This window comes from Gadus chalcogrammus, chromosome 7 (genome assembly GCF_026213295.1).
Source record: "Gadus chalcogrammus isolate NIFS_2021 chromosome 7, NIFS_Gcha_1.0, whole genome shotgun sequence".
Taxonomy (NCBI): domain Eukaryota; kingdom Metazoa; phylum Chordata; class Actinopteri; order Gadiformes; family Gadidae; genus Gadus; species Gadus chalcogrammus.
The window spans coordinates 29469087-29483713 of NC_079418.1; the positions used below are offsets into that span (position 1 = coordinate 29469087).

A 14627-nucleotide genomic window follows, 5' to 3' on the forward strand; every position below is an offset into this window, starting at 1 on the left:
GATAATACCACTACTACTACTCTGTTGTCTACATTCATCACTCTTTCATCCCTTTATCTGTGTGTGCGTGTGTACGTGTGTGTGTGTACGTGTGTGTGTACGTGTGTGTGTGTACGTGTGTGTGTATATACGTGTGTGTACGTGTGTGTCCCCAGTTGCCTCCAGAACTACATCCCCCCCGAGTCCCTGACGCTGTCCTGCCCGGTGTGCCGTCAGACGTCCATCCTGCCGGAGAAGGGAGTGTCCGCGCTGCAGAACAACTTCTTCATCACCAACCTCATGGAGGTCAGCTCTCCCCCTCCCAGTTCATCACCCAACCTCATGGAGGTCAGCTCCCCCCCTCCCAGTTCATCACCAACCTCATGGAGGTCAGCTCCCCCCCTCCCAGTTCATCACCAACCTCATGGAGGTCAGCTCCCCCCCTCTCAGTTCATCACCAACCTCATGGAGGTCAGCTCCCCCCCTCCCAGTTCATCACCAACCTCATGGAGGTCAGCCCCCCCTCTCAGTTCATCACCAACCTCATGGAGGTCAGCTCCCCCCCTCTCAGTTCATCACCACCTCATGGAGGTCAGCTCCCCCCCTCACAGTTCATCAACCAACCTCATGGAGGTCAGCTCCCCCCTCCCGTTCATCACCAACCTCTATGGAGGTCAGCTCCCCCCCTCTCAGTTCATCCCACAGCCACACGCAGGCTCCGTGGGTCACACACCATGACCACGGAAACAATAGGACATTGAGCATAAAATATATATGTATTTAATATAAAATATATATAAGATATATAATATAAATGATCTTGTAGTATACATATAACAAATATTATTAATTTTACAATATATTCCAATATAATTTATATTATACATAAAAAAATAAGTATTTAAATAAGTATTTGTTCGTATATATATATATATGTATTATCTATATCTATATAATATCCTATATATATATATATATACTATATATATATATGTGTGTATTATTTTATGTACATTCAACAAAATTGTAATAAATAAGTTTATATTTCTAAAAAAAATATCCCTTAAAGTCTATGTTCATGTAGATTTCACACCCGGAGGAGGTTTGTGTGGGCCTGTGAGCAGGAAATGACATCACAGGGGAACACAAAGGCATTTGGTCAACAGAGGCAGGAAGTCAATGACAGGATGCCAGGAAGGGAGACAAAGGAGCAAGTAGTCTTTTAGCCAGAAGGAACTCGGCCACTCTGCACTCCCTTCCATTGAACAACTCACACTACGTCTCCCTCTGGGAACGCACTGAACACACAGTCTAGCATCCATTAATACATTTTCATTCACATTCACAATCTCTACAGCTCTGTAAAGTTATTGGAGGATACCTCAGAGCTGTTAAGCCAATGTTTTCATGTTTGTAGTATTGCTGTAAGTATTATTATCGATATAGTTAGTGTGATATGATTGAAACAATCATTATTTTAATCTCAAACTACTGCCTAGCTTCCTATTCACGGGCAAGACTTTTATTTGTTTAAAGGTGACATATTATGCCACCATGTGTGAGTGTGATTAGCCGTTACAAGCCGTTTTGAAAATCGGCCTCTTCTGACATCACAAGTGGGCGTGTCCATAGAATGTATGACGGATAGATGAGCAACGTTTACTACAGGCTTGTGGTGGTTGGTGGTATGATGTGTCACCTTTAAGCCTGGCCTAATGCCTTTAAAGGCAGCACACAGGTCGTCACTATCATCGGGATTCCCTGTATGTTCTAATGGGTTCCATCACATCAGAATCAGAAACGGAATCAGAAAGGATTTAATTGCCAAGAAGGGTTTTACACCAACCAGGAATTTGGCTTGGTGAATAAGGTGCATACATTAAGACGATAACACTGAACAATGAACAAACAGTGATATATATATATATAACACAATATAAACAAGCAGGGACATAAGTGATCAATTGAGTGATCAAAGTAAAAGATACTTAAAAATGTATAAGAATTTACAAATTGGTGATGGGTATGAGTGCCAGAGTCAGTGTCAGTCAGTGGGGGTGGCGGTCCCGGGACCTGTTAAGGATCCCAACTGAAGAGGGGAAGAAACTGTTCAAGTGGCGCGAGGTTTAGGTCCTGATGGACCGCAGCCTCCTGCCAGAGGGGAGAGTTCCCAATAGGCTGTGACCAGGATGGGAGCGGTCACATGGGAGTGACCGCTCTCCTCTGCCCCCCCCGGCCCCTCCAGGTCCTGCAGAGAGACCCCGAGTGCTCCCGGGAGGAGGACTGCCCCGCCGCCAGCGGGACGCCCCTGAGCTGTCCCAACCACGAGGGCAAGGTGGGACCACGGGGTTCACCCTCCGACCTCTCACCTCTGACTTCTGTGCTCTGACCCGGTTTAGACGTCTGAATGAATAAGGGAGATCTCACAGCGCACCGACGGGATCACTTGGAATTATTTATGACGAGAAGAGCTCTATGATGAAGCGAGTGGGTTTTAAATATTTATGGTGCATAAACTAAATTAATCCTTCTGAAAATATGTGACATAACGGCCCTAGGTCCATATATTCATGCTGAGCTGGAACTGGGATTTAACATTCATGAGAATACAGTATATTAACATATATATTTACAATAAGCATCAACATTGTGTAAATTTAATGTGCTGTTTATTTTATTCAGAAAGTCTATTAATTTGCTTTGTGTACATTGTTTTCCCCTTTCTTTTCGTTCTTCAAAAAAAACATAGAATTGTTAACATTCCAAAAATATATAAAAGCTTTTCCATAACGTTTGATACTAAATACAAGTTATCCGTTCTCAACTGGGACACTGGCGCCCCCTGCAGGTGATGGAGTTCTACTGCGAGTCATGCGAGACGGCCATGTGTCTGGACTGCACGGAGGGGGAGCACCGCGAGCACGTCACCGTCCCCCTACGGGACGTCCTGGAGCAGCACAAGGCGGCGCTGAAGGACCAGCTGGACGCCATCCGTGGCAGGTTGGTCCCCCGCGTGCCCGTCTAAAATGTACCCCAGGATTTAGGCCGACACTCATTGAGGGGTTTTGACCCAAATTGAAAATGTCCCGCTCTATTTTGGGCTCGGTATCATAGGGTTAGTTAGTTATCAGGGGCGTCGTGGGGCCGCCCTGGTGTCAGTAAGAGCAGACCTCACATCCATCCTTAAAGGTCACATGACGCGCCACCAGGTGTGTGATTAGCCGTTACAAGCCGTTTTGAATATCTGCCCCTTATGACATCATCATAAGTGGACGTGAGCACACATGATCTATCCAGCACACATCGAGGCGGACACGCCCACCTGTGATGTCATAAGGGGCAGATTTTCAAAACGGCTTGTGACGGCCTATCACGCTCACACCTGGTGGCATGTCATGGGACCTTTAATTACACGTAGAGACTCAGAGGAGAGGAACTGTGGGACTCGGCCGTTCTATATATATATATAATTTGTCCCGCAAGCGTTATCGCTTCAGTGTGTATTGATCTGCCAGTAGCATGGCCCGTTCTGTTCTGACCTTTGCTTTCTCATAATAGTCGTTTTGTGTAGGCGGCTTGTGATCTTTAGAGAAAGCTTACGTCTATAAAGGGAATTCTTTGTTTCCCTCTTGTGTCAATCACGATGGCATGTTCGATTGAATAATGAGGAATTCATTCTATCTTAGTCTTGCCGTGTAGAGCCTGTCGACACTTTCATCATCAATATCAACGCTTGACTATAGGCTTAACTTACACTACAACTAAACTTATACTATGCTATCATTATTATGGATTTGCTTCTATGAGTACTTGGGAGGGGATTTGGATCGAACAGCAGCACACAATTAAACAAATAACTTAAGACTTAATAATAATAAAATCGAATTAATTCTGTTCACATAGAAGTACGATGGTACTGGATGTGGTTCGGGTGTATGTGTGGTGAATTGCATGTTTAGGATGTCACTGTGTGTGTACTTCCTGCGCCGCCCCCAGACTCCCCCAACTGACGGCGGCCATCGAGCTGGTGACGGAGATCTCCCGGCAGCTCACGGAGGGGAAGAACCAGGCGGTGGCCGGGATCAGCAGTACCTTCGACGACCTGGAGAGGGCGCTACAGCAGCGCAAGAACACCCTGATCACTGACCTGGAGAACATCTGCAGCTCCAAGCAGAAGGTGGAGACAGATGTTTAGACATGGGCACTGACAACGACGCTTTCTTGACATTGACTACTATCTTTTAAAGCTGCACTATGTCACTTTTCTATTTGCTCCGTTAAACTTAACTCTGCACTAGAAAGTTTCTCAAGTATGACAGACAGTCAAACAGACGTTCGATGTGACCGTTCACATCTTCCTGCTACTTTTACTCTCTCTCTCGCCTTCCTCAATCTGTCCCCTTTTCTCTCATCCAATGGGCTTCCATCCTCTCCGCTCCTCCCCCCAGGTGCTGCAGGCCCAGCTGACCTCCCTCCTGCAGGGGGCAGAGCACATCCAGAGCAGCTGTGGCTTCACAGAGCAGGCCCTCAGCCACGGGAGCTCCACGGAGGTAGGTCCCCGCGCACAAAGAGGACCCACAGCCAATCAAACCACGGGAGCAGTCGGTTAATGTGACTGATGCTAGTTGCAGCCAATGGAATTGCAGCAACACCAATGCAGTAAAACTTGTTGGCTAAAAGCAGAAATCTCTAAATAAATTCATACGCTGTTTATGTTCCAAAGATGTATGTTCCTTGAATCACAATATGAGTAAACTGATTTTGTTCTGGTATAGTAAAGTACTAATAATGTAATTATACTTTTTTTATAGTGCACTTTTTTTAGTGCTCGACAGATCCACACCACCAGAACCACAGTAAAATTACAATAATGATGCAGAAAACAGTCATTACATGCTACTTCGCCTGCGTTTGGCGGCCAGGTGCTGCTGGTGCAGAAGCAGATGAGCGAGCGTGTCACCGCACTGGCGAGACACGACTTCCCAGAGAAACCGCATCAGAACGCACACCTGGACTGTCAGGTAAGAGATGTCTGTTCACACTGGCCCCCCCCCGTTCTCTCTCTCTCTCCCTCTCTCTCTCTCTCTCTCGCTCTCGCTCTCGCTCCCGCTCTCACTCTCACTCTCACTCTCACTCTCACTCTCACTCTCACTCTCACTCTCGCTCTCTCTCTAGAATAGTTCTCTCACTAGAATAGTTCACATTGCTCCCATTTTTTGCTGATTAGATGTTTTAGTATCTTCTGTCATAACATGATGTTGATTACGGGTACGGTTTGTATGGTTATTGACTAAGAGCAACTAACTTATTTTAAGTGTCGCTCACTGAGTGTGTGTGTGTGGCCGTATCGTCGTGTGCCTCTGCTGCCCCCTGCAGGTGGAGACGGACGGGCTGCGCCGCTCCATCCAGAACCTGGGGGTCCTGATCACCACGGCGGCCGTGGCCCACACCTCGGTGGCCACCGGGGAGGGCCTGCGCCACGCCACCACGGGGGTGCCCCAGAGCGTTACCGTGACGACCAAGGACAAGGTACGGCACCGGACAGAGTCCAGGACTACATTCAGCAGTGGGCGTTTTTGGTTGATATCTTTGTTTGTTTTTATTATGTTTTTTTTTCCAGGGGAACATTTGATTTGCATCAGTAAGAAAATTATTGAATCATTCGATTTTGTTAATTTTACGTTATTTTTACATACAGGTATAGTAGTTTGTTTGCAGACACTACCTAGAGCTACCCTGAGGTTATATGGTGGTTGTTCATTTCTTGTTCTGTTCAGTTGTCTCTCTCTCTCTCTCTCTCTCTTTCTCTTTCTCTTTCTCTCTTTCTCTCTTTCTCTCTCTCTCTCTCTCTCTCTCTCCCTCTTCTCTCTCTCTCTCTCTCTCCCTCTCTCTCTCCTCTCTCCTCTCTACTCTCTCTCTTCCTTATCTCTCTCTCTCTCTCTCTCTCTCTCTCTCTCTCTCTCTCTCTCTCTCTCCCTCCCTCTCCTCCTTGACTCCACCTCCTCCTCCTCACCGGCCCCTCCCTTTATATAACCCTGCCCCCTATCCCCCCCCCCCCCCCCCCACAGGACGGGGAGCTGGTGCGGACGGGCAACGCCCTCCTGCGGGCGGAGATCACCTCGGCGGGCGACGGCGTTGCCGCGGCCGACGCCGAGGTCACGGACAACAAGAACGGCACGTACGAGGTGAGCTACGTCCTGCGTGCCGAGGGCGACTTCCTGTTCGGCCTGGCGCTCTACGGCCAGCCCCTCCGCGGCAGCCCCTTCCGCCTGCGGGCCCTCAAGCCCTCCGACGCGCCGCAGTCCCCCGACGACGTGAAGCGCCGCGTCAAGTCCCCCAGCGGCCCCGGGGGCCACGTGCGGCAGAAGGCGCTGCGCCGGCCCTCCAGCATGTACAGCACCACCAAGAAGAAGGAGAACCCCATCGAGGACGAGCTCATCTACAGAGTAGGTGGGTGTCCCCCCCCCGCCGGGAGTGCCAGGGGGGTAGAGCCACGGTAGGGCCCCACGGGCGAGGGCCGAGAGGGCTAGGGCCACGAGGTTTAGAGCCCCAAGGGCGAGGGCCAAGAGGGCTAGGGCCACGGGGTTTAGGGCCCCAAGGGCGAGGGCCAAGAGGGCTAGGGCCACGAGGTTTAGGGCCCCAAGGGCGAGGGCCAAGAGGGCTAGGGCCACGAGGTTTAGGGCCCCAAGGGCGAGGGCCAAGAGGGCTAGGGCCAAGAGGTTTAGGGCCCCAAGGGCGAGGGCCAAGAGGGCTAGGGCCACGAGGTTTAGAGCCCCAAGCGCTAGGGCCAAGAGGGCTAGGGCCACGGGGTTTAGGGCCCCAAGGGCTAGGGCCACGGTAGGGCCCCAAGGGCTAGGGCCAAGAGGGCTAGGGCCACGGTAGGGCCCCAAGGGCTAGGGCCAAGAGGGCTAGGGCCACGGTAGGGCCCCAAGGGCTAGGGCCAAGAGGGCTAGGGCCAAGAGGTTTAGGGCCCCAAGGGCGAGGGCCAAGAGGGCTAGGGCCACGAGGTTTAGAGCCCCAAGGGCGAGGGCTAGGGCCAAGAGGTTTAGAGCCCAAAGGGCGAGGCCCAAGAGCCTAGGGCCACGAGGTTCAGGGCCCCAAGGGCGAGGGCCAAGAGCCCAGGGCCACAAGGTTTAGGGCCCCAAGGGCTAGGGCCACAAAGGCTTCATTTTGAAAAAAATAATTTATTTTATTAGTCAAATCTATCAGCTCATGGACTTCTTTGTCATTTTTTGGCTGGGTTATTGAAGGTGTCCCTGAAGCTGAAGGTCTTTGTCTCCTCAGGTTCAAGAGGCAGAGAGAAGGGCGAGTTCACCAACCTCCAGGGCATCTCAGCCTCAAGCAACGGCAGGGTGGTGGTGGCAGACAGCAACAACCAGTGCATACAGGTGGGACTGATGACTGATGATGATTGACTGCCTGATGATTGACTGACTGACTGATTTTGACATTATAGCAACATATATAGTACTTTCAAATCAAAAACATCACCCTGCAGACTGGGGATCGACTGATATGGATTTTTTAAAGCCTATAACGATTTTCTTTCATCAGTCTTAGCCGACTCTTTTCTTGAGTCGATATTTGGAGCCGATACTGCTTTTGCCCCCTAAATTTACTTCATAAAAATTTCACAATGATAACAAACGTTACAAGTCTCAGTTTAAAATAGGAACATTTATTGAATTGTCTGTAAATAATGTCATGAAAAATAAAATAATATAAAATAAAATGTGCGAAAAAGATCGGCCGATGCCGATACACAAATATCTGCCGATAATATCGGCCGGCTGATGTATCGGTCGATCACTACTTCATACCAGCCCAGCTCTGTAGCACTGGAGTCCCACCACTGTGAGTCTTTGCACCAGACTGTTCTTCTGACCTCCTTTCGTCCGCAGGTGTTCTCCAACGACGGGCAGTTCAAGATGCGGTTTGGGGTGCGGGGGCGTTCCCCGGGGCAGCTCCAGAGGCCTACGGGTGTGAGCGTGGACCTGAACGGGGACATCGTGGTGGCGGATTATGACAACCGCTGGGTCAGCATCTTCTCATCGGACGGCAAGTTCAAGGTGACATATTGACCCACCAACGCAAAGACAAAAACAAGTTTTGGACGGTGTTCAATTCTGAAACACTTTTTTTTGTTTATCATTTACCTTGGCGTCTATTTTTGTTTTCATTAGTACTTTGTCATTTTGATTTATTGTATCCTATCCTGTGTTTTCCACTTCTGCTGGGCTGTTGCAACAAACAAATTACTCCTACGGGGGACTAATAAAACTGTATCTAATCTAATCTACACCATTTTGTTCAAACAAATTCCCAACTCCCAAATCCCGTCATCATACCCTATTCTGTATTTACATCTCCATCTGGGATGCTGTTTTATTCACCTTCCCCCCCCCTTCCTCACTTCCTCATCCCCAGAACAAAATCGGGGCGGGGCGTCTCATGGGGCCGAAGGGCGTGGCCGTGGACAGGAATGGACACATCATCGCCGTGGACAACAAGGCCTGCTGCGTCTTCATCTTCCAGTCCAACGGGAAGCTGGTCAACAAGTTCGGAGCGCGGGGGACGTCCGAGAGGCAGTTTGCAGGTGAGGGGAGGGGCTTATGAAAGGTAGTTAGCAGGTGAGGGGAGTGGCTTATGCAAGGGAGTTAGCTGGTAAGGGGAGGGGCATCTTATGGGTAATTAGCAGGTGAGGTAGTGGGGCTTCAGATAGGTAATCAGCAGGTCAGAGGAAGGGACATCCGAGAGGCAGTTTGCAGGCGAGGGGAGGGGCTTATGAAAGGTAGCAGGCAGGTAATGGTGGAGCCTCTGATTGGTTGTTATCAGGGGAGGGGAGGGGCTTCTGATGGGTAATCAGTAGGTAAGGAACAGAGGCTTCTGATAGGTTATTAGTAGATGAGGGGAGGGGCTTATGAAAGGTAGTTAGTAGGTGAGGGGAAGGGCTTATGAAAGGTAGTCAGTAGGTGAGGGGAAGGGGTTTCTGAGAGGTAGTTAGCAGGTGAGAGGAGGAGCTTCTGATAGGTAGTTGGCAGGTAAGGGGTGGGGCTTCTCATTTGTATTAAAAAGGTGAAGGAGGGGCTGCTGGCCGGTAAGGGGAGGGGCTTCTGGAAGGTGGTCCACTCCTCTGATAGTGAACCAAGGGGATAGTAGGGATAATTGAGAGGTGAGGAGGGGTTCCCGCACACCGACTCATTTTGGTTCTGTGAAGAGCGTTCAGGTTATGCCCTCATTTCCTATTGCCCATCTTTCATCTCTGAATACCCTCCTCTATGTCTGTTCTTCCTCCTGTTCTCCCCTTCAGAAAAACTTGGCCCAATTGTAAATAAGTCAGTCCCAGTTTTCAGTAAGTATTGAGTGTGGGGTTGGTACCACCGTAGTCTGTAACCCAGTGCCTTGTCTAACCTTGCTCCCTAGTTACTCTCCAACACACCTTTTGATCAACCTGTTTTTATTTAACCCATGTGAGGTATGGTTTGTTGTGGAATGTGATCAGGAAGATCAGTAGTACCATGTCACTCGTGTTTTGTTGATTCTTCCGTATTTGTAATTGTTTTATATGATGATAATGTTGGCATATGAAACTGATGTGACGTGACCGCGAAATAACAGAATCAAATAACATTGTGATGACAACGTAAGCAAGAAATAGAAGTGAAATGTGTGTCAATAATGCAATAACAGTATAGGAAGCATCAGTGATTTCTCCTTTTACTATCTGGATCAAATACTTCAATAATACATTAAAGCATTCAGCTTTAAAACCATCTAATGCTTACAACTATAAAGTTGTAAGAGCCCATTGAGATGGAGTGGTTTTGTGATTGTTTGGTTGTCGTATGCAGAGATTGATTTCAATTTTATCAACGTGGAGCATCTTTGTGCATGAAACAAATGGCTCTTGTTTTTACCCAATCAAGTGATTAACTCTGATTCTACAAAAAAAAAAGTATATACAATTGGGGGTAAAAGTCTGGATTTTGAGATTAAAACACTGATATTTTTTTTGACACAACTCTACTTATGGTTTAATCAAACGGTTAAAGCAAGTGTTGGAAAACAAGTTGGGTGGCTATCGGCATAATCCTCCTTCCCAAGTGCAGAAAAAGACATCAAACCGTGCATTAACACTGCAATATGATCCCTTTTCTCCAGGTCCGCACTTTGTGGCTGTGAACAACAAGAACGAAATCATCGTGACCGACTTCCACAATCACTCTGTGAAGGTAAAATATGAAAATATTACAGAAAAGAATGATCATCATTCACCCTCACCACTGTATAAACCCTCAAGACTCACTTCTTTAGAGTTCACCTGGACTCTGCATAGTCACCCCGTCCCAGCCCTCCTACTTATTGTATGTTGTTTGTCCTGGCACTTAATGTACGCACTTATTATACGTCGCGCTTAGTAAAAGTACTTAGCTGTGTACCATTTATCCTAGCTGTCTTTGTTATTTACGGGGAATGGGGTAACCTCGTGATTGTTGGTGCTTGGCACTTGGTTCTACGAACATCCTTACTGTACCGACAACGATACATTGTTGTTTCTTTCTTCTGACAAATGTACTTATTGTAAGTCGCTTTGGATAAAAAAGCGCCTGCTAAATGCCCTGAATGTAAGCGGCGGCCATGTTGTCTCCTGGTTGCTCCTCAGGTGTACAACGCGGACGGAGAGTTCCTCTTCCGGTTCGGCTCCCACGGGGAAGGGAACGGCCAGTTCAACGCGCCCACCGGCGTGGCCGTGGACGCCAATGGAAACATCATTGTGGCCGACTGGGGGAACAGCAGAATACAGGTGAGACCCCCGACCGTCACCCGCTTTACGTCCTCACTGACACAGGCTCTCCCCCCAGGTCAGCTGACATTTAGTGGAACGTCTTATGGAGCTTATTCTTAAAGTGTTCAACTTTAGAGCGGGAAAACACAGAGCAACGCTGTGTCAGATCTGTGTGTGTAAATTCCAGCCCTGGGTAAGGGTAAGTTCTCTCTTTTTCTCTCTCTCTCTCTTTCAGTCTCTCTATTTTTCTGTCCCTCGCCTTTCTCTCTTTCTCTCCTTCCTCTCTCTCTCTCCTTCCTCGCCTCTCTCTCTCTCTCTCTCTCTCTCTCTCTCTCTCTCTCATCTCTCACTCTCTCTCTCGTCATCTCCTCTCCTCATCTCTCTCTCTCTCTCTCTCTCTCTCTCTCTCTCTCTCTCTCTCTCTCTCTCTCTCTCTCTCTCTAACATAAACAGAGTGTATTGTGTGGACTGTGTCTGGGTGATCTACCTCCAGAAAGGTCTTATCTTCTCTCGAATGTGAGCCCTTCCCCCAACCCAACCAGACTTTATTACAACCAGATGGGCGAGGGTTGAGAGAGGGTCCTTCCTCGGGAGGGGGTCTCATGGATTTACGACTTTGGTGTTTACAGAACTGTTCCAAAATAAACAACGGTGAAACCTGTTGGAACTCAGGAAGGGGGGGATGTAGAGAGCATTTTGTAATCCCTTCCTTGTTTTTCGTGTGTGTGTGTGTGTGTGTGTTAGGTCTTTGACAGCACAGGTTCTTTCCTGTCCTACATCAACACGTCTGCGGACCCCCTGTACGGGCCACAGGGCCTGGCGCTCACCTCGGACGGGAACGTGGCCGTGGCCGACTCCGGCAACCACTGCTTCAAGGTCTACCGCTACCTGCAGTGAGGCTGAGCGGAGGACAGTGCACGTCAGCGGAGGACAGTGCACGTGAGCGGACCTTTCTCGTGCACGTGAGTGGAAGTCTCTCGTGCACGTCGGCGGAGGACAGTGCACGTGAGCCAAACTCTCTCGTGCACGTCAACAGAACTCTCTCGTGCACTGGAGCGGAACTTTCTCGTGCACGTGAACAGAACTCTCTCGTTGCACGTGAGCGGAGGACAGTGCACGTGAGCCGAACTCTCTCGTGCACGCGAGCGGAACTCTCTTGTGCACGTGAGTGGAGTACAGTAAACGTGATGGGAATTCTCTCGTGCACGTGAACAGAACGCTCTCGTGCACGCGAACAGAACGCTCTCGTGCACGTGAGCGGAACTCTATCGTGCACGTGACGTTCCATGGCTAGATCTCCCAAATCCCGCCTCTGCACCAATATCGCTTAGGAGAACCCCCTAAAATGTTGCGCTGAGATTCCTCTTGACTTTTGTTGAACTGCCGTTCTATTTAGCGTATTCTATCTTCAATCTACAACCAATTGTTCTGAAGTTGTCAACTTTTAAGTCACACACTATCGATAACTTTACAAAGCGGCGGGAAGTTGCGCTTGGAACGCCGTGCTTTTTGGGTAATGCTTTCGATAATCTTAAAGGCTATTGCTTGGCTGGAGGACAGACATAGCAGTCTCCTGGTTATGCGTTGCTGGCGATAATATATTTTACCACAGCAACCTGCAATACAGTGTGCTACCTTTACTGGTCATAACTGGTCAGAACGGCCTGAAGAGATGAACCCATACTGGCCAAGGTTTATATATATCAAGCTAACATAGCCGTAGCCATGAATATCCCGAGTGTAAAGAACTGACGTATCAAATAAGGACATGAATCATATGCCTTCATGTGCATCCTTGGTTACCAATCAAATTTGGTGTTTAAAATGAACTTTTAACGATCGCCTTTCCTATATGGCCCAGATTCCCGGAGTACACAAAATCCAGATTTTCCCTTTTCTACGTTGTTTCTGAATCCTTTCCATTCATTCCAATGAGACGCAGGCAAAGATTACAACAAGGATTCATCCTCTATCAGGCTCTTTTATGACTTTAACCAAAGCCCCACCCCCCCACCCCCAAACCTTATCAACATAGTATAATATCCTACATTATGGTTGTATTGTATAGCTCTAGTTCCACACACCGAATCGTAAGAATCTAAACCAGACATCTAGACAATCGGATTGCCCGTACACATATTATATATAATTAGACAGATTTAATTGTTGTCAGTTTACTTCTGAAGATGAAATAGGTTGTCCTTTTTTGTCCTTCATCTCTGAACATCTCCACTCCCATTGTTGTCTGCGGAAAAGTGCCAGGCCTCAATGTAAATAGGTTAGGAGTCATTCACATCCCCCTGGTCTGTGGCGTGGTCCTTTCTAGAACCTCAGGGTTGGTATACATAGGCCTACTCATATGTATACATATATATATATGTGTATATATATATAGGGCCAAGGTTAGTTCCCTATATAACGGATATATAACACACTGTAGTATATCAATACATTCAGCGGTAGTAGGCAGCTGTTTAAAGTAGGAAACATCAAGAAACACATTATAAATGTGTCATTGCGCTGTATGATTTTCCAAAGGAATTGTATTTATTTTTTAGATTTTCTTTTCTACATGATTTCCTCGAAATCTATTTTTCTAACGGGTGCATTTTGACCTCGCATTCTCTCCTCTTTGCCAACCAACTATTGACGTTCCCTGGGGAACGACAGCACCACCTAGTGTTGAGGATCCTTTCAACATGCTCACATTAAGACAAACAGTCATTTACCGCTGCCAAAATGTGTTGTTGTACGTCGTTGTCGAACGTTGCACAAAGATAATGAGAAAAAAGGTTATATAGTTTACAAGAGTAATATATGGATTTGTGTGTATTTATCATCCACACTTCTTTTGACTGTAACGTATTGTGTGTCGCAAAACGTGCGGTCCTAATTGCAGACAGTCACTTTGGGACGCAACCGTGCGCTGTGTGTTTACTTCGTGTTCGTTTGGTCTTTCGCTTTATACTCACATCTAACTCAGCGGTTGCCTCACTTTTTGCTTACATCCTGCGTTTTTAGGGGCTTTTCATTCAGCCGTCACAAACTCAACGTGCATCTGCTTCCCTAAAGACGCGTTCACACCAAAAAAGGGGCGGGGAAAAGCCATAAAAAGTTAAACGCGTCTTTGCAAATACATCAAACACGTTCACAGAGGCAAACTTTTCACCCGAAAATGTGCGGATTGATGCAAGGTGCAGCTTAAACACCCAGGTTCACACTGATTTTGCGTGATTCTACTCGCGAGAACCCTTCGCTCGAGTGGAAATATTTAAACTTTTCCGCGTATTTCGCCTGATGCTGGGTCGTCTCGTCACAGCCAATCAGCGTTCACTCCATGAGCTGAGATGCAGAGTGAACCGCAGCATGGAGGAGAAAGTTATTGTTGCCGTTTGCGACTCCCGTTGCTCTATATCTATGTGATATATCATATAATATCACGGTCAAAAGCGGATGATATTATGAATCTAAAACGACTGCGTCAGGTTCTCCGACGTCTCTTGTACTTCCAGAACGTTAAGTAAAGGCTCATAGTGGTTTATTATCTTGGCCATGGTTGTGATTTAATTGCCGAAATAAAACGTAATCAGTCATAGGAGGGAGTCCCCCCTATTAAACTAAGGCAAGTAAATCCAACTCATGCAAATCACTCGAGCGAGTAACATTTTTCTACTCGCGCGAGCAAATTAGACTTCGTTTTTTTGGTGTGAACGCACGATAAGGGATTATGGTGCGTTCCAGAGCCCATACAAACCTGTGGGACGTGGGACTTATCCTACCTCCAAATAAGAAAAGTGAACTGGAATGCCTGTCGAAGTGGAACATCCCACCGTCGAAGTGGAACCTCATAGCGAACTGGGGG

General features: G+C 47.7%; 1 protein-coding gene across 5 annotated transcripts in view; it reads left to right on the plus strand.

The window, feature by feature from the left end:
• trim3b (tripartite motif containing 3b) overlaps positions 1-12788 on the plus strand; it is a 34710-nt gene extending 21922 nt beyond the window's left edge. For 2 of the 5 annotated variants that reach the window (XM_056595511.1, XM_056595510.1), the window contains 15 exons: positions 156-285; positions 2225-2314; positions 2828-2979; positions 3976-4156; positions 4428-4529; positions 4902-5000; positions 5356-5508; positions 6048-6429; positions 7264-7367; positions 7881-8048; positions 8407-8575; positions 9290-9331; positions 10141-10211; positions 10643-10783; positions 11510-12788. In XM_056595511.1, the coding sequence (XP_056451486.1) occupies positions 156-285; positions 2225-2314; positions 2828-2979; positions 3976-4156; positions 4428-4529; positions 4902-5000; positions 5356-5508; positions 6048-6429; positions 7264-7367; positions 7881-8048; positions 8407-8575; positions 9290-9331; positions 10141-10211; positions 10643-10783; positions 11510-11662 (2137 nt within the window). In that variant the 3' untranslated portion in view covers positions 11663-12788. Of the gene's footprint in view, positions 1-155; positions 286-513; positions 531-603; positions 613-2224; positions 2315-2827; positions 2980-3975; positions 4157-4427; positions 4530-4901; positions 5001-5355; positions 5509-6047; positions 6430-7263; positions 7368-7880; positions 8049-8406; positions 8576-9289; positions 9332-10140; positions 10212-10642; positions 10784-11509 lie in introns of those variants that run through there. The other 3 variants (XM_056595513.1, XM_056595514.1, XM_056595512.1) reach the window with 3 other exon arrangements.
• Positions 12789-14627: the final 1839 nt, after the last annotated feature.